We start from the raw sequence: 21,111 nt of genomic DNA on the forward strand, positions 1-21,111 counted from the left end.
CTGAATACATCGGATTGAGACCCAAGATGTATTCCATCCTGAAAGCCGACAAGGGGTCAAGAAATACGTGGTGAAACAACACATCAAACACGCCCTCTTCAAACAGGCTCTCTTCGATAAATGCATCACTCTGAACAAGACGTCGCTGTCGCCCCTGGATACCAAACGATGGATTGCGAACCACACTTATGGATGGCATCCGCACTTATAGCTAAGGGTACCAACAGTAGGTCTTGACGCGTTGGGAGTTTCCGAGACCCCCAATAAAGGAAACTCCACTCGATGCATCGAGACAATTGAATGAACGATAGCGTGTATACATCATGGAGAAGGTTTACTACAGCCCTCGGGGTTACTGGAAAGGCGTGAGCGCCATCCCGAAGCTAGCCAAAGACGCTCGCACCTCCGAGGATACCGCCAAAGCTTGGCTTAAAAAACAAGCCATCTGGCAAGTGTACCTGCCAGGCTCCCCGATACATCCCGAGAAGAAAGTTTGACATTTCCATACCCAACTGTACCCATCAAGCCGACCTCCTGTTTCTCCCGCACAACAGGGTGAGAAACAAAACGTACAAGTACGCCCTGACTGTTGTGGACGTTGCCAGTTGCTACACGGAAGCGGAGCCGATAACGACCAAAGATTCGAGTCTAGTCGCTAAGGCCTTAGAACGCATCTACAAACGCAGTCGCTTGACCTGGCCTGCCGTATTGCAAGTCGATCCCGGATGTGAGTTCATGGGAGCCGTGTCGCAGCTGTTATCGAAGCATAAATTCCAGGTGAGACGAGGTGTGGCGGGAGCTCACCGAAGTCAAGCCATCGTCGAAAGATTCAACAGAACTTTAGCCGAGCGTTTGTTCGGACATCAGTATGCCCGAGAGATGGACAACCCAGAAAAACGATCAACGGAATGGGTCGTACGCTTACCGCGAGTGGTGTTGGCGATCAACAATGAAGCCACTCGACTCTTCGATAAAAGACACGCCGAAGCAAAATCGAATGAAATCCGTGACGACCGAATCGGCTGCGCCATCGCGTCACAGCCAAGAGGGGACAAACGTTGCACCACAGACCCCGTATGGTCCATGAAAACGTACCGAATCGACCGAGTGAAAATCAAAGATGACGAACCAAATCTGTATTACTTGCAAGAGGGACCGGGTAGGGGATTCGTCCGAGAGAAATTACAAATTGTCCCTCACGACACGGTATTGCCCCCTTCTTATTTAAGATTTGTCTTATGTACCTCATTATCAACATGTGGAGATTGATCGAGAAACGGTTGTTCAGACGTGTCGGGGTGGACGACAGTGGCCTCGATATAGCCTGACAACCAGGGAACGCACCGCCCCGTACTCCACCTACTCCATAGCTTACTTGGACGAGTTCAAGACAGACCCACTCCATAAAGTCGTCGCCGAATATTACGGCTACATTTAAATCCAGTCCAAACCCCGTACGCTTACCAAGCTTATGTAACCCGATTTTAAAATGATTGATTGTGGCTTCTAAAATGTTTTCAGCTGGACCACCATCTTGGTTTGGCTTAGCAACGGCGGTGCTTGTTTCACTTGCAAAAGTTTCCACCCATACCCCGTCTCGAACTCGCGTCGCTGGATTATGAGTCCTACGCTCTACCTTCACACCACCGGACTCCCAATCAGTCAATATTTAGAACTTTGGGTCTAGGCTGGCAGCACATCGAAGGATGCCTCTCGAATGACCATCGCCATTTTTAAGGGGGGCTGGGGAACTTATTTCATAAAAATAAGCCTCTAAGCCGCATGTGCGGCAAACCCCCACTCTAGTACTACTTATGATGTTTACATTGCAGTTTTACGGGATGGGGACCTGCATCAGTTGTTTATGTCTTGATTTAACAAACATAACAATAAAAAACATACTTTCTAAAGTTTAATTTGGTGTTTCATTTTGTATGAATATCGATAAGTCTCCTGAGCTAATCAATTATAGTAAGCGCAAGCAAGATCGATTGACTGATTATTCATATATATTGGTTGTATGTATCTACTGGTTGTATGTATCTACCAGGTTGTATGTATTTACTGGTTGTATGTATCTACTGGTTGTACATATCTACTGGTTGTACGTATCTACTGGTTGTACGTATCTACTTGTTGTACGTATCTACTGGTTATATGTATCTACTGGTTATATGTATCTACTGGTTGTATGTATCTACTGGTTGTATGTATCTACTGGTTGTATTTATCTACCAGGTTATATGTGTCTACTGGTTGTATGTATCTATTGGTTGTATGTATCTACTGGTTGTATGTATCTACTGGTTGTACGTATCTACTGGTTATATGTATCTACTGGTTGTATGTATCTACTGGTTGTATGTATCTACTGGTTGTATTTATCTACCAGGTTATATGTATCTACTGGTTGTATGTATCTACTGGTTGTATGTATCTACTGGTTGTACGTATCTACCGGTTGTATGTATCAACTTGTACGTATCTACTGGTTGTATGTATCTACTGGTAGTATGTATCTACTGGTTATATGCATCTACTGGTTGTATGTATCTACTGGTTGTATGTATCTACTGGTTGTATTTATCTACCAGGTTATATGTATCTACTGGTTGTATGTATCTACTGGTTGTATGTATCTACTGGTTGTATGTATCTACCAGGTTATATGTATCTACTGGTTGTATGTATCTACCAGGTTGTCTGTATCTACCAGGTTGTAGGTATCTACTGATTGTATGTATCTACTGGTTGTATGTATCTCTTGGTTGTATGTATCTACCAGGTTATATGTATCTACTGGTTGCATGTATCTACTGGTTGTATGTATTTACCAGGTTGTATGTATCTACTGGTTGTATGTATCTATTGGTTATATGTATCTACTGGTAGTATGTATCTACTGGTTGTATGTATCTACTTGTATGTATATACTGGTTGTATGTATCTACTGGTTGTATGTATCTACTGGTTGAATGTATCTACTGGTTGTATTTATCTACTTACATGTATGGTTGTATGGATGTACTGGTTGTATCTATTGGTTGTATGTATCTCCCGGTTGTAACTACTGGTTGTATGTATCTACTTGAATGTATGATTGTATGTATCTACTTGTATATATGATTGTATTTATGCTGGTTTGTTCTGAAAGTTAAGGGCCATTTAATTACAAGATGTCAATAGATCCAGTAGATGCATCCAAGCAGTAGATACATACAAAACAAGCAGTTGTCACTGAGGTGACATAATCCCCAGCCGCAAATTATCAAATCAGACTTAAAAAGTAATTAAAGTGAAGGTCTTAGTTTAAGATGAAGTTAAGTGTCCACAAAAACATGACCACCTCTCTTATATATCTTGCTCTGTAGCATACAAATATTTTCAAGACTCACTTTGACCTGGACATGAATGTCATGGTGTATGAAATGTGCAAAATATAGTAATAAAGAAATTGCTTATCAATAAACATTCAAGAGAAGTCTTGAAAGTCTATGAAGAAAATCCAGTGAACGGTTCTTGAGATATCTTGCTGGCAAAGGTAAAACGTTAAAGTGACATTGAAATGAAGATCAAGGTCACCAAACCTGACTGGGACCTTTTCGTATACTGTGATGAACCTAGGTATCAAGTATGAAAAGAATCTAGTCAACGGTTCTTAAGATATTCCAATTCATATGTACGGACAGACGGAGCCTAATACTATATCCCCCGCTTCGCGCTAAACACGGGGCAGGGGATACTATACTGGTTGTATGTATGTGTAACATGTGACAAATGACACTCAAAGTTTGATTGTTTGTTTAATGGGGGGCCCCATAAAATCACTCTAAGGGGGATAACTCTACAGTAAAGTTAATCACTCTAAGGGGGATAACTCTACGGTAAAGTTACCGTTAGATATCTACGAGGTTTACATATCCCACTGGAGCCTCACCATTTGTCAGAATACATGACTGATTCTTGCAAACAAATCTTGATGTGTCTTTCGTTCTTCCTGGTAATTATACAACATAAAATAATTTCTACAATTAGGTTTTATTGTCAGGATCATATTTACATGTTTATATGTTGTATTCGTGTGGAAAGTCTAAGATATTGTGAAAAATTGTCAGTGATTTATAATTAGATAAAACCAGCAATTACAGTTGTTGTAAATAAGTTTGATATATGAAAGATGGTAAGTTTAATTGATTTATTGGTTATTTTCATAAGCAAAATACTTGCAAGTCCAAAGCAAAAAATCTGGATCGAGTTATCCCCCCGTGTCCACTAGGTATCATAAAATCCAAGATGGCTGCGTCCTTGGTTGTTGAATCGTTATTGTTTACACTCACTAGTGTTTACACTGATTATGGTTCTACAAAGGCAAAGTACATTATATTTTGGGCTGAATATCATATTTGTTAGATTGAATGAATCATACAAACTTTTCAGTCGATGTGCTCACAAAATTTAATCATGATGTTTTTATGAATTATAATGTGTAGTTTCATAACATGTAATGTTATTATCTTTAAATGTCAATGTTACTGTTATAAATTCAATATAAATCATGACAGTAGTAAATAAGTTGACCATGGTGCCTTTCATATATCATTATTGCTGCAATGACTTAAAGAGTTACAATTACATAAGAAGTTATAATGCAACTTAGCATTACCTTGATGCAGATCTATTACTCAAGTAATGATAAATATGTCATAATCACCAGAATTAATCGCTTGTGTAATCATCATTTTATGTGTTTGTATATAATTTTGAAAAGTTCATGGTTAAGGATAAGATATAAGCAAGTTGAAGTTGTTCTATTTTATGGTGGAGAATTCTTGTAACTTTTATTGAGCAAATAATACCCCTAGACAACAAACATTGAAAGTACATGCATTGTGTAAAGGTTAGTACAGCATGCTGTTGAAATAAGATTGTACTCAAGTACTAATGTATACCATGAGATGTACTAATTGTGAGTGTCATACACATCCCACTTCTGGAGCCTCACCATTTGTCAGAATACATGACTGATTCTTGCGAACAAATCTTGATGTGTCATTTGTTCTTCCAGAAACCTCACACACACACACCTACCTAATATCAATGAACCCGAGGCGTGCAACGTATGGTTAGTTTATGTGTTTTCAGTATTGTAACTTAAGTTAACATTGCATTGAACCAGAGATTTTACAGACAATTCCTCTATTCCTGGTACACAGTTCACCTGAAACTCACCTTCTGCCTTGCTGTGTATCTCCTCTACTTTCTCTTCATAGATCCAGTCTGCTGACTTCTGTACTTGCACCACTGTTGGCACATGCTCACTGGCAGCTTCCTCTGTCTTACATGGACGACGACTTACCACACGTTCACGCTTCTTAATAGGAGACCGCACCTTGGCAACAAATAGTAATCAGCCAAATGGGGGTAAAACATTTTAAAACTAAAAATACTTGCAATCTAACCCTAACAAAATTAAAATCTCAGTCATTTATCCATCAAACTCTCAGGCATCATTCGACCTGTAATTGTCAAACATTCACTCATTACAGTGACATGTTAGTTAATCTGTGATAAGAATCATGGAGTCATTCAATGTTTGTGCACTGTGTAAACTAACAAGGTAGTTGCTGGCTGATTCAGCAGATCTGCTCACCTGCTCCACCTGTTCTGAGCTACCCCTGTCAGAGTCCACTGATGGAGGGGAGGGAGGAGGGGGTTGCGCTGTCACCACAGGGAGGGATATTGGTAGAGGCTGTGGTTTGTTATCACTAGAAACTGAAACACACAAATATTTTCCAATAGAACTGAAGTTACAAAATCAAACATCTGTAAATACATGTATACTTTACAATGTGTAAAGAGTAGTTCTAAAAACAACTAGGTTTCACCCTGAACTGTTCTCACTGTCCGACTGACCAACTACATTCCAGGTAAATACAAGTCAATGTTTAGGTACTGTTGTTAGAAAAGAGAATAGAGTCTCTCATGACATTAAAAAACGACATTACATGTAATAAAGGGGCCATCATGTTTGCGTGTTTTCAGATGGTAAATATCTTGTATTAAGAATAAACAATTTGTATTAAGCTTGCTAACACTTGCTAAATTCAATGTATTTTCCTGACATGTAACATTTACCATACAAAACACACTAGCATTATAACTTGTCTCTATTAGCCACTACTGTGACAGAAAACCAGTCGTGATAGGATCACAAACACCATGCAATATTTGGAAGTGACTATCGTTATCTTTCATCAAGCAATCTCTGTCACAGTCAGTAAGACAACAAAAGGTTTTACACTCAACAGATATGAAGTCACCCTACCCCATGCTGCCCCATTCCTGTGATAGCACACCTGTCCTCACACAGAAAACTCACTATACCTGTATAGGCTCTATATAGCAACACACAAAACTATGTCTGAATGGCACAAAGATAACATTAAATAAAAAATGAGAAATCACAATTTATCAATGAAACACAGTTTTACTTTTCAGATGTGTTACAGCTAGTTGTCAGCCCTGAGCCTAAGCAATTTCATGTACACAAGTCATCATAGTAAACAAGTATCTGGATAAATATTTGAGTAAATGTTAAGCTTTTGGGAACCCAATCCCTTTCTTTACATCTGTCATGTTAAGAAAGGAGCATTGCTCTGTTTGATGAACAACAAACAAATGATGGACAATATATGACAACAGACACTCATAATGTCACAGACAGACAAACTACACAACTTATTTGTAATACAACAAACATTTAAAGGTGAAAAATGTTCAATCCCCTCACCTCTGTCTGCCTCTATCACTGAAGTCATAGAAAGTCACAAAAAATGAACAATGTCGTGACTGATTGAATATGCCTGCCTTATTTTCTGGTTTGTAGTTAGATAAATAACAGGACTATTGGATGTAATTGACAGCCGACATGCAATCAGCAGGTTATGGACATATCTGTTTCTATGTCATCTTAGTCTGTTAGCACCAATATTGATCAGAACAATATCAACATATAATGTTACGCTCTGTAAATTTCAGCTGCGTGAATATGATGCACTCCAGCCTAACAATACTACTTCTTGTTGCCAGTCCCAGTTATTTTTGTCAGAGACCATATATTGATACGGTCTCTGTTATTGCGTAAACTTTTTCAACAGAAAATAATTGACAGTTAATAGCCCCGAAACGTTGTGTATACAATAAAGAAAAGCTTCTATATGCCTCTCAAGAACCTCAGTTTTGTTACTGGTAAGTTGACATAGGTTACATGAATATATTAAATTCAACTGACACAAACCAACACAAAAATGTAAAGCAAACAATGTATCCTAACAACAAATAGAGGCAAATGACAAGAGTGTATTGCAGGTACTGCAGCTCACCTTAAACAGATGAAATGATGCTTCTGGGGCAACAGTCTTACCAGCAAGTGTTTGTTGGTGTCAACATTTTAACAAGCAAACTTATTGTAGCTGGGACCAGTATTTCAGGTATATGTAATAATGCTGGAGTAAGGATAAAGTGACACATATCATTAACATTTGTCACTTTTGTTGTACTCACAAGCACTGGCATGAAGTGGATGATAAACTAGTTGAATCTATGATTTGAACCTACAGTTAACAGATCCTGGCAATTCTAAGGGGCAAACACCTTAGTCCACTTGAACACATAGGTGTCCCCTGTCAACATGAATTATTAATAGCTATGTCATTTTCCAAACAAATTCAGTTTACTTAATCAGTTTGAAATGAAGCTTCAAAGTCAAGCAGTTGATGAATAGTCCCACTATTATAAAAGTCTAGGATTCACATAATGTAACTGCAAACTAAAGGGCCCTTAATATCAAACACTAATTTTACAAAGATTTAAAATAAAAACGTATGAAACTGTTAATTGTCTTAACATCTCATGAGGGATTAATTCATCATTTATGGTTTCACATTCCTTATAATTCCATTGAATAGCATACATCTGTTAAATCATTGTCATAAACTCATTTTATTGTTGCCATCACACCATGAAATGCTTTACATTTTCAACAGGAGTCTTAGGTTAATGTGTATGCAGTTCCTGCATGCCGATGTGATTTGCCATTAAGATTTCCTACACTAATCAGTCTGATGGACCAATCAAAATACATACATACAAACATTTGTAAAGTGCTAGTATCCATCATTAGCTGCTCCAAAGTGCTAGTGTCTGCGATAATTGAAAGGGTTACTGGAATGCCATATTGAAGAAGAACATTTGAGTTTAGATTTGAACGTGGACAATGTTTGCTCAGATCTTATGTCAAGTGGGAGACTGTTCCAGAGAAGGGGTCCTGCACATTCAAAAGAGCAGTCACCAAATGTTTTTGTACAGGAGGAGGGTAGAACTAGGAGAGACTTATCACATGAGCTCAGTGTCCTAGGTGGGTGGTATCTGGTCAGCAGGCTGCTGAGGTAATCTGGTGTTATGGAGGGACAGGAACACCAGTACAAGTATCTTGTGCTGTATCCAGTAGCGCACTGGCAGCCAGTGAACTACAACCAGCCCCAGTGTTTGGACGGTAATATTAACAACAGGGTGGCAATTGCCATTGATTACAAAATCATTAGCAAGAAATTGTAAATTGAAAAGTTGACTGAAATGCAAAACAAAGCCCTCAAAACTCTATTTGAGGGAAAGACGTCTTCATGTCCATAAAACCATTGACAGTAAGCCCTCCCATTACAAGCAAGTCAAAGACATAGACGTACTAAATGAGCAAATGAACATTATCACATACATAGGAACTGGTTTCCTCATGTATTAGCACCCATGACTCATAATTATTCGGGCTGACCAGTGGACTCTGATTCCCTGGATCACTTTCTCAAGATGCAAGAGAATCTTGATTGCTGAGTGTGAACATACAGTCATGGATGAGCAAATCAGCTCAACCAATCAAATGTTTAATACATCTACTATTAATTTGGTGACAAAAATGTACGAACAACCAACTGAAACTGACATGGATCAATGGAAAACAATCTGAACAGAGGGATGGGACTGTATTTCTGGCCTCTACATTCAAGGAAACATCACCATGCCCCAAAGTCAAACCACAGACAAATTGAGGAGGTCATCTAAACATTTTGCCCAAACTGCAAAATTGCAACATGTGGTGCAACATGCATATGTATGATTAATCTGCAGTAACTTAGCAAATGATCTCAGAACATGAAGTGACATCATAAGTAGAGCCAAACATCACAAAAAGGCAACTGAAGTGATATCATCAGAATGAAACTGACCTCTTCATGAAGAGTATATGATGTCATAAAACTGGAAATGACATCACAAATGCCAATAAACATAGTTATATGAGGAGTAATAAGGAGATTGGGCGTTATTATTTTACTATTAATATGATTCACTCTGCCTCACTGCTGCCAACCAACTGGGATTACTAGATGCCAGAACGACTAGTGAACCAACCTCTGGTGAATACCAGCTATGATGTAACAGAGGTAGGACATTCAAAGCTGTTATCAAACAATAGTTATCATTGTGAACAATTCTAAGAATACTACCTGTGTTGCATTAGGAAGTAGTCACTCCCAATCTATCTACTCTCAAATCTATCTGCATTTAGTTGGTGTAAGTTACTGGGAAAAAAATGACTTTTTGCTACCTTGTACATGTTAATGAAAATAATAAAACACTAATCATAGATACATTTGTCTGTGAAGATGACTTCTATTGAAAATCAAGAAGATGTTATGGTATCATGACAGACAAAATGGACAAATTGTTCTGGCGTAATAAAGGTTGTATTGTTAGGATTACATACATTAATAACTATTGCTTGATTTCTGACTGGTTCAATTGTGTCCAACTGTAAACTGACCTTTTCTCCCAACATCAAGTTTGTTGATGATGTTTTTTTCAAATCCACTGATCACTTTTAGACACTGAGATACACTTTCTCTAAACCACATGAACAACACAATGAAACAATCAAAGACAACAACATGTCTTGTACCTCTCCGTTGGTTGGTCTTGTGAGAAGGTGATGGCTTCTCCTCCTGCACAGGTAACTCTCTGGGTGCTATGTCATAATGCAAGGATTAACAATTCTCACAGGATATAGGAACTATCATCATGTTCTAATTGTGGTTTTACATACGGTGAAATACATGACAAACCATAAATATTGATTCTCTGTCTTTTTAAGAATTGTTTTTAAAGGTCACATGCAACCAAAAAATCAAACATAATTAAAACACAATTATCACTTATTCATGACATATAATATACATTGCTGGTTATGAAAAAACATATAAACAAAATTATAAGCGTACAATCACAAATCAAAATTGCAATATTTTGTACTTCGCAAGAAACGAAGCAGCCGGGATACCGAACCCAGTCAGAGCGGGTGGGTGTGCACTCAAGTGTAACAGCTGGTTCATTTGCAGATGCCCTCACGGCTTATTGTGTGTGTATATATAGAGATGTTGGGTTTTGTAAATACATGTATGTAAATACATGAAAAATAGCTCACACCAAAGCCTTCACCAAGTATTCACCGGACAACCCGTTTCCAAGCTGCGCGAACCTATTTCACTGCGCATGTGATATGAGCGCAGCCCAGCTGTTGAAACCACTTCAATTCCCCCAAGCGCTGGGGGAAAATTAGTGAATCGTTTGAACTACGATTTCACGCTGTTTTTTTCATCGCATCATTTTTCAACTTTGTAAGTTGAATTTGCATTTTTGATGATTTGTTTTGGTAAGTCCATACCGAAAGGTATCAGAATCTGCAAAGTTGTGCTTTACGTTGCATGTGACCTTTAACTATGGCATACTGTAATTCAAAATTTCAAATCCAAACTCACATACTACTCGGCGATGGGTAAATATTTTCATTCCCTTAGGGAGATGAAAAGGAAAAATTTAAGGTGTGACTTTGGTTTTTACCTTAATACACATTTATATAGAACACCAAGCTGCTCGGGTCGTCCTTGGTAAAGTAGTAAGTTATTTACAAAGACGATTAATCATTTTGTAAAGCCAAATAGTCTATATCATAAGAATGATCATTAATAAAATTATGTCATCAATGATACAGTTGCCCTTTGACTATCTCTTTGCCAGTATCTAAACAGAATCCCTTCATCTGTTTTTCTATCATCCTTGATACATGTTTTCATCTTTAAGGCTACATGACAAACACAGATCTCAATATCACAGTACAGTCAATCACTGTTGTGTGGAAGTTGAAGGGACCTACATAAACAAGTTATCAGAGGTTTGGCACAACTACAAAATCTTCAGTACATAAGTAATGCTCAGGGACCAAACTTATGCTGTAAGATAAGTTTAATTTTAATTTCGACCCATGAAAGTTTGATACAGCTGTGTTTGACTGTATGCATTAATAGTGTCTGTTGACCAACTTTAGTTGGCTATAGTAGGTATTAGCCAGGAACCAACATCTTATTCAAGAATAAACATCCTTGTGATCTACCTTTCTTTTGTTTGGCTGTGGGTCTGGCTGTTTTCTGTTGTTGTGGAGGAGACTTGACTTTGCTTGGCTTCTTTGGAGACCTGTTTGGTTTCAATGTGGCAGGCTTCCCTATACACAACACCAGAAGCTATAGTCACAAGCGAGAAGGATATAAAACAGAACTCGTAGCAGGATGTAGATCAGCATTCATATGGGAATGAAGAGGGTTATTATAGTCATTAAAGATACAATGGTTCCCCAACAGGGTTGTACGTAAATCACCAGATATATTTGCACCTGGAAGTTTTTATATTAAAGACATGAATGTATGCCAAACCATGACAGTTGATTACTCTCTGAAAAAGAACACAACCGAAATGAACCTCTGGCAAAGTGGTTAAATTGGGATGTGGAAGTTTGACATCTTTGCTACACCTTAGGTAGTTGGAGTGCAAACAGCATGTTATCCTGAACTTCTCTGGCATTTGTCATTTTACAGCATTACAACAATCAATGAGGTTGTCATCAAGAACAACCTGTTTATGTGCATTAGATTTGCATGTATGGGAACAAATTTGATATTTTCTAACAACTGTAACTGTTCATCCTACAACATTAAAACCATGAAAACCTTTTTGTTGTAAACCTTTTTGTTCCATGAAGCTACATCCATATGCAATTAGTGGGAGATATACAAAATTAGTGCAGTTTGTTCTATTGAAATGACATGATTATTCATATTCATGGACAAAAATACACATTGCCCTGAAGTAGTAGTTTTTCATGACACAGACCTTTGGATTTAATGATGATCTTCCTCTCCTAAGACTGACTGACTGACTGACTGACTGACTGACTGACTGAGTTTGGTTTTACGCCGCTTTTAGCAATATTCCAGTAACATCACAGCGGGGGACACCAGAAATGGGCTTCACACATTCCTCTCCTAAGAAATACTTGAACTGGAGAATTGGGATATTCTATCACAAACAAAGGCCATTCTATCAGTTGAGCTGCTCCTATTATTACACTGCATTATGCCATAGGCAGGCCAAACAATTAAAGTGACAGTCAATTCTTACCGTGCACACAGTACAAAATGGCAAATATTTTCTACATAAATGCTATTTTTCTAAAAGTGACTTGTTTACAATGCATTGATATGAAACAAATTATTCACAGATCATATTTACACATCATCGAATAAATACAAACAGTAATTGACTATTTCTGGATTTTATCACATGCATACATATTACAAATGGATGCAAGTATGTTGTATGTGTCCTATGGTATGAAAGGAAGTATGAAGTAATCATAGTTTAATGGTATGTTACACAATTGTCAATTCTGTTCTTGTAAGAAATAGAGTTGAAGTTCAGGGGGATATTGTCAATCTTCAGTTGAAAACCATATCTATACCATGGCTGTCAGTACAACTTTAGGCTTCTGAGCATGGTGACATTAGCAATACATGCATATGCATTATAACACTGACTTGAATATCTATACTTGTCTATGTGTTATCTGTCAGCAAGTCAGTACTGAAATTATGAGCAATGGCATCTGTTTACAAACAGAAGAAAAAATTAAGGTGTGACTTTGGTTTTTACCTTAATACACATTTATATAGAACACCAAGCTGCTCGGGTCGTCCTTGGTAAAGTAGTAAGTTATTTACAAAGACAATTAATCATTTTGTAAAGCCAAATAGTCTATATCATAAGAATGATCATTAATAAAATTATGTCATCAATGATACAGTTGCCCTTTGACTATCTCTTTGCCAGTATCTAAACAAAATCCCTTCATCTGTTTTTCTATCATCCTTGATACATGTTTTCATCTTTAAGGCTACATGACAAACACAGATCTCAATATCACAGTACAGTCAATCACTGTTGTGTGGAAGTTGAAGGGACCTACATAAACAAGTTATCTGAGTGGGAAAAATGTAGGAAGACCTTGGATCACTAAATAGGCTAGTTAAGCCCTGAAGAGCTTGAAACTGTCTGTAATGGAGTGTTTTCCCTTAATTTCTAACCTTGCTAATGTGACTGTCATAACTTTTTATTCATTATTGATTAAATATCATCACATACTGACTTTGGATGAAAATGAGTAACTATTTATGAATTGTTTTTCAAACATGGTGATATCTCATTTTCAATTTTGTTCACAATTGAACCCTGTATAAAAAAAGCATTTGCAAGTGGTTGATTTTGGTTTGGCTCTTTATAGAGTGAGGATATTTTTACAATTCACTTTTGAGCAATTTTTTCTGTTGTCAAAAATGCTAGGGTAACCCTAAAAATGTTTACTGGCCTTGTTGTGTATGCAGAAAAGACCTCAGCAAAAATCTCACTGAAAATCTCCTCTGGTCTGGGTGTTTGAGAGCAACAATAATTCACACATTAAATATACTACTTCATGTTTAATATCTAAAAATCCTTCAGTAAGGTGTAGAGGTAAGAATAACATCAGTGTGATGGTGTATAATGTTACCATGGTCATGTATAAAATGTGCCTTTCAGCTGTGACCAGTAAATATTGAAGTCTGGCCCAGAAAAACATGTGAATAACAGCATGAACAAAAATCCAGAAGATCAGGATGTGACATCATAACCATCCAGGTATAAAGTTGCATAAAGTGATCTTAGTGATCATAACTCCTACACTCTTACACTGACTTAAGCTAGACATAGTTCTAAGATCTGTTTGTGAAAGGTGGGCCCAGGTCAGTTGTAACAGTACCCCTATGTGTCATGCAGGTAGTATTCATTCATGGTTACTATTGTGACCTACTTGGGGATGACTTCTTTGACTGTGTCTGGCCTCTGCTTGCTGCTTGCGGACGTGGAGGAGGAGGTGGTGGTGGTTGCTGTACCTGTTGCTTGTTGACCAGACCACCAGTACTGCTCATCTGTTTCTTGTCAGGTTTGTCAGGCGGAGTGTGGTCAGCAACACTTGTCACTGACTCACCTGGAGGTTAAATAATTGGTTTGTCGTTTAACCCAGCACTCAGCAATCTCCTACTATATGGCAGCGGTCTGTAAATAATTGAGTCTGGACCAGACAAGCCAGTGATCAACAGCATGAGCACAATCTACGCATTTGGGATACGATGACATGTGTCAAACCAAGTCAGCAAGCCTGACCACCCGATCCCGTTAGTCGCCTCTTATGACGAGCATTGGTTACTGAAGACCAATTCTAACCCGCATCATAACCCGGTGCTTAAATAGTATTTATTGAAAGTATATAGAAAACATAACATCCCCTATTGACAGGAAAGTTAAAATTTCAACAGAATTAACAAAAAAGTTGAATCATTGGCAGTGGCCATTTTGAATGTGACACCTACTGTGAAACAAATATTATGTTTCCAATAGCTTTCAAATTAGGATAGTCACTACATAGTAAAGTTCTTGTGAACCTTCTACTAGTTATTTGGAAAACACCCACAGATAATTGGTGTACTTTTTGTCACAAGCATAACCTTTATAAATTCAAAGGATGAGAGTTCACACATTACAATAAAAACATTTACAGTCAGGCCATGTTAGTCTGGACCCCAATAATCCGATTCCCGCAATATCTGAACGGTAGCTAGATGTAACTGATCTTGTTTACTATGTAAACTCATTAACTGTTGATTCATTAATCCGGTGCTTCACCATGTTCACTCTCCATATCCAGACGTTAATTAGCAGTAACGGATTAGCTAATTACACTTGGTTTTGCTTTATTAATCCGGTGGTACATCAAAAAGGTTCGATAATCCCCTTACCTCATGAGCACCATTCGGTAAACTTCAATGGTAATTGATAAGTGAGGTGACACTTCTGAGTGAGTGAGTGAGTGAGTATGGTTTTACGCTGCTTTTAGCAATATTCCAGCAATATCACGGCGGGGCACACCAGAAATGGGCTTCACACATTGTACCCATGTGGGTGACACTTCTGAGTTGAAAATGTCGTTAGTTTGTGATTTTAATCAATTAATAGGTCTCACTTGTGCAAACACAACTGGCACCATCAAAATTAAGCCATTTGTTAGGGAAGTAACTCTACTGTAGTGATGTCCATAATGGTTCGTTTTAGTAGTCCGTACGTTTCATTATCCGAACGTTTTTTTCTGAAAAACGGAAGTGTTCCGATTAACGTGGCCTGACTGTATTCCTGAGTCATTACTTGGATCAGCAATTGACAAAGTCCATGAGGATATGAAGACAAAACAAAGTGCAATTTGACAAGATTATCATATAAATTGTTAAAACGCATGCTTACATCATACAACTAATGTGTTATGCCTTGTTCAAAATTAAGCATGAAAGTCAAAGGGTGATTGTCTTTGCTCTTATGCACAATGATTTACAAGATCATTAGATTCAAATACTACAGACATGCTATGTTAACATTAAATATTACCAACAATAATAAGTACCACAATTGACAGTCACTGCAGTATACGTGAGTATACATGGCACTGTATGTGTTAGTGTATGTTAGTATCATTACAAGAACACAGCTCTACCAGCATGCAGGTTGTCATGCTACTGCGTATACTGACACATGCACACAACAACTAGATACCAAGTTTCTCTGGTCTGGCTTGGGGTTTCCTTGTACGAGTTGTAGTAGCTCTCCCCCTTGGTCCTCCCTCCCCTCCCCACAGCTGTGTCTCCCCCTCCACCTGTTTGCCCACGCGATATGGAACACTCTGTGACACAGGTTCCAGTTCCACCACATCGGTGGCCAGTACTTGTGGGAAGTGGACTGACTTGGGATGAGGATGTTGTTCACTCACAACATACTGAATAGACACAGATGGCAGTTTCGGAACACTGTCCACTGCCTCAGAAGACACTCTTGATGTTGCAGAGGTGTCTCTTTCAGTGTGTTTGGGCATGGGAGGTGAGATGGGTTGGATTGATGGAATGGGTGTATTGGGTGAGATTGGTGTACAGGGTGAGATTGGTGTACAGGGCGAGATGGGTGTATCAGTTTGGATAGGTGAGATAGATGTGAGGAATGAGATGGATGTGTGGGGTGAGATGGATGTGTGGGGTGAGATGGGTGTTTGGGGTGAGATAGGTATGTGGGGAGACACAGCTGAGTGGGGAGGAGAGGTTATAGGAGGTAGGATGGGAATCTCCAAGTAGTGTGGGCTGATGCTGGCTGTGGGGTGTACTATCTGTTACTTCTATGATATATACAAGCATGATAAATAGGGATAATTTGGTTGCTGTTTGACAGGAGTATTTTTGTCAGAAAGTAAAACTTGTTTGAAAATATATTTTTTGTCTTTGTAAACAACTGAAACAGTCTCATAACAAACAGTCACATGTAGCTTATCTGGTCAACCAGTAAACATTCCCTTTCATATCAACAGGTACCAAATCATTAGTCCTCTTGTTTTGGCTCATACCTTGTTGAATATATTCATGTTAGTATAATGTCTTGGGATCATAGAACATCTGGGGGCAGAGGGGTAGCCTAGTGGTTTAAGCTTTCGCTCGCCACGCCGAAGGCCCGGGTTCGATTCCCCACATGTGTGAAGCCCATTTCTGGTGTCCAGGTTAGTGGTGTTCCGATGATCGATTATAATCGACAATTGATTGGTTACCCTTTTCCGATGTGACAATCGATTGCAAAATTTCATAATCGATTGTCGCTAATATTTCTTAGAAAAACAGTAATGAATACCAATCTAGGACCATAAGACAACGGGCAGTCACCAATAATTATAACTTTTGTGTAGTTGACAGAAATTGGATACGCATACATATTTTGTTTTGCTACATGTCATATTTGTTGTAGCTGGCAATCACAACAAACTGGCATGTGCATTTCACCTCATTTCATGTGCGTACAACTTTCACTTACCATAATCATGAGGGTACGCTTTTCGCTCCAACCGCGACAGCACCAATTTCAGATTATTCTCAACAACCACGAACTGATTACCGCCTCATCATCCATGGAGGCCCTAGTTTACAGTAACATCGGTGAAAACGTGTAAGTTCAACTTCCGCTTACCATGTTCGTGAGGGTCCGTATAACCTTAGTATTGATTATACATATTTTACATTTATAGAGCAAAACCTGTAAGTAAAATTACACAATGCTAGGATAAAATAATAGTTTTAGATATTATATTTTACCGATCACTGCGGCAGAATTCATCCCGTTATATTATTGGGTATGTTTTAACTACTGTAAATCATGAAATTAATGCATCACGAATTTAATGCGAGTGCGAGGTTCTAGTCTAAAATGCGTCACGAAATTAATGCGAGCTCAGGAATCTGTGTTGATGACAAAATGTGACACCCTGAATCTTCGGTATTGTTCTTTTTTCTTTTCACACTTGTTATTTACCAAATAACCTGAATTGAGCTTGTTAAGCAATGAATGGAAATGAGCTGATGATGTTTTGATTACGCTGCCATGTTTGATCACGTGATTGCTTGCTACTACTTGTCTTATGACAACATGTATAAACGTAATCTGACTTGAAAGACACGAGTCATCTACCACTCGGGTACAACAAACACGTGGCTGGAGAATGTCCGATCTGGCTGATGTGCTTGAGTGACTTTAAACAATGACCAGTGATTGTAACCAGTGATAATTACATGTGGTTTGAGATACCTGTAATGAGGAAGTGACCTGTATTGGTGTAATGTGTAGTGTCAACAGATTTACGTTTTCTGTCTGTTATTATGTTCTCAAAAGTAGACATGGTCAGACTGAAATGCATCATTTCAATAATGCGAGAAGAGTACAGACGCATTTTTCGTATTAATAAAATGCTCGCATTAATTTCATGATTTACAGTAGATCACTGGGAAACGTGTGCACAGCTGATTGCTATTTCCGACTTTACATACGAGACAAATACACATATAATACAATGCCAAGCAAAACAAATTAGAACTGAAATTTAGTGAAAAGGTAAATAATCTTGTCTAGTGATGTTTAATTGCAATTTGAAATTTGACGTCTTTACTGACAAAGTCTTCTTCTCTTGTCTGTCTGTTCATGTAAAGCGATACAATGTCATTTTCTTATCCCCTGAAAAAAGTTTGATGAAAGTGTTACCCATAGATAATGCTAACCCCCTTCTACAGACTGCTATTTTTGGTCCTCAAAATTCGGCTTATTTACGGTAATACATTACAGTAAATTAGTGTAAAAAGTGGGTCAAAATTTGGAAAAAATTGTGAGGATTTGTTGTGATTGTGTAAAATCTGCAAAAGAGTGAATTGAACAGTCACCTTTTCTATATCTTGGTAGTCTGTCAGTATTTATTTTTGTTGATCAATGTAGACTTGGGTTGCTTGTGACTTTGTACAATCTTGCCTCAAATGACAATTAAAACTTATGAAAAATATTATATTCAGGAGTTCTTAAGTTCTTTTAGATGCACCCTCAAGTCACGTTTTTATACAGAAACCAACCACAAAAGCTGATCAATTTCATTTAATGCTCTGTATTATCACATAATTAAAAAAATGACAAATATACAGTATTGCAGCTTTGTAAAAAGAGTTCAAATGTTTACCTGGGAATTGCACAAGTTGTAAACAATATTTAATTCTTAATCAGTGTAACTGATTGTACAATCAATCATTGATCGGATGGGACAATCCGATTGCAACCGATAATCGATTATGAAATTGCAACCGATTCCCAACACTAGGTGTCCCTGCCGTGATATTTCTGGAATATTCCAAAAAGTGGCGTAAAACGTAACACACTCACTCACTCATAGAACATCTTTCTAAGACTAGAAGTTCTGTTTGGTTAAGTCTGTAATCTCCGACTCCCTCTTTGTCTAAGCTTCGGGAGGCTGAGTGGGTTAGATTGCTGTGCTGACTTTGTGTACTGGCGATGAGGTGCCTCACTCTCAGAGTGTAGGGTCAACAACAAGACAACAAAACTACTAGAATTTGTGATTTACTTTAAAAAATGCAATTCACAAATAACAGATGTTACCTCTGACAATCCTAATGATTTGTGAAAATTTTCTTCATTTCTTAAATTCTGCACCTTGTCCATAAGTATAGGAACATATGTGGTTAATGGAAAAAAATGTGATGTTTTCTACATATTATAATGAAGGCTTATTTGTGCTTAAATACAACAAAATATATAGGAACTAATAACATGAAGTGTAATGTTGACAAGTGACCGTAAAATTAATTTTGGGCATGTAGATCACGATCTGGTGTGTCTATCATGTTTGGCAATACACGTACAACTCTTCTATGGCAAACTGTTGATTTACTAGCATATGTTTGTGTTGGTAAGCCCACCATTCCGACAGAAGAGCTACCCCAACTATTTGGAACATTCGACCACTTTAAATGCACATGTTTAGCAACAGTGTCATGGTACTGTGTTAAATCTGCATGACAGTACAGGGGAATATTTCAGTTGGCTGTGAGATGAACAAAAGCATCAATACTGACCACTTCTTTCCTCATCACTGTCCCTCGTCTCCAGTGGTTTTATGTCCACAGCCTGCCCAGTGTCCCCAGCTGTGTCCGGCGATGGAATGAGAAGTTCCTGAAGCTCCAATCTCTCAGCATCAGTTTCCACTGTATCCCCCTCATGGATGTCTGGGGATCTCCAGGCTGGGCACACATTTTCCAAGGGAGTGGGCTGGGGAAAAGATGGCCCAGCAGAGGGTGCCCGAGGGGGTAGACGATTGCCTACCAAAACAGAGGAGACAACTGCAATTTGTTCCAATCATGCCTTTTGAGTGAAATATTTGCATGTATGACAAGGCTAAAGATATGTCCATCTGTCAGTGTTAACAAGCTTGTGAAATGTTATGCCAAAACACATTGGTTTGCTAGAGATTTAAAATTGTTCATCTCTATCCTACACCTTCTACAGGTAGGGTAGTCAACATCTGAACCTGTTCACCTCTATCCTACACCTTCTACAGGTAGGGTAGTCAACATCTGAACCTGTTCACCTCTATCCTACAACTTCTACAGGTAGGGTAGTCAATATCTGAACCTGTTCACCTCCAGCCATTACCTTCTACAGGAAGGGTAGTCAACATCTGAACCTGTTCACCTCTATCCTACACCTTCTACAGGAAGGGTAGTCAACATCTGAACCTGTTCATCTCTATCCTACAACTTCTACAGGTAGGGTAGTCAACATCTGAACCTGTTCACCTCTACCTTCTACAGGTAGGGTAGTCAACATCTGAACCTGTTCACCTCTATCCTGCACCTTCTACAGGTAGGGTACTCAACATCTGAACCTGTTCATCTCTATCCTACACCTTCTACAGGTAAATGAGTCAACATCTGAACCTGTTCTCCTCTATCCTACACCTTTTACAGGTAGGGTAGTCAACGTCTGAACCTGTTCACCTCTATCCTACACCTTCTACAGGTAGACGAGTCAACATCTGAACCTGTTCATCACCTACACCTACAGGTAGACGAAGTCAACCCTACATCTTCTACAGGTAGGGTAGTCAACATCTGAACCTGTTCACCTCTATCCTACACCTTCTACAGGTAGATGAGTCAACATCTGAACCTGTTCACCTCTATCCTACACCTTCTACAGGTAGGGTAGTCAGCATCTGAACCTGTTCAC

General features: G+C 38.5%; 1 protein-coding gene across 3 annotated transcripts in view; it reads right to left on the bottom strand.

Annotated features, from left to right (window-relative positions):
- The window catches only part of LOC124288863 (PHD finger protein rhinoceros-like), a 62,023-nt gene that overhangs the window by 18,730 nt on the left and 22,182 nt on the right, over positions 1-21,111 (bottom strand). For 2 of the 3 annotated variants that reach the window (XM_046725431.1, XM_046725429.1), the window contains 6 exons: positions 19,959-20,201; positions 14,285-14,461; positions 11,501-11,608; positions 10,013-10,078; positions 5,651-5,772; positions 5,230-5,389 (listed from right to left, as the gene is read on the bottom strand). In XM_046725431.1, the coding sequence (XP_046581387.1) occupies positions 5,230-5,389; positions 5,651-5,772; positions 10,013-10,078; positions 11,501-11,608; positions 14,285-14,461; positions 19,959-20,201 (876 nt within the window). The remainder of the gene's footprint in view (positions 1-5,229; positions 5,390-5,650; positions 5,773-10,012; positions 10,079-11,500; positions 11,609-14,284; positions 14,462-19,958; positions 20,202-21,111) is intronic. The other variant, XM_046725430.1, reaches the window with a different exon arrangement.

Source organism: Haliotis rubra, unplaced genomic scaffold (assembly GCF_003918875.1).
Source record: "Haliotis rubra isolate DU_JTF1 unplaced genomic scaffold, ASM391887v1 Scf427, whole genome shotgun sequence".
In the NCBI taxonomy this organism is placed as follows: Eukaryota; Metazoa; Mollusca; class Gastropoda; order Lepetellida; family Haliotidae; genus Haliotis; species Haliotis rubra.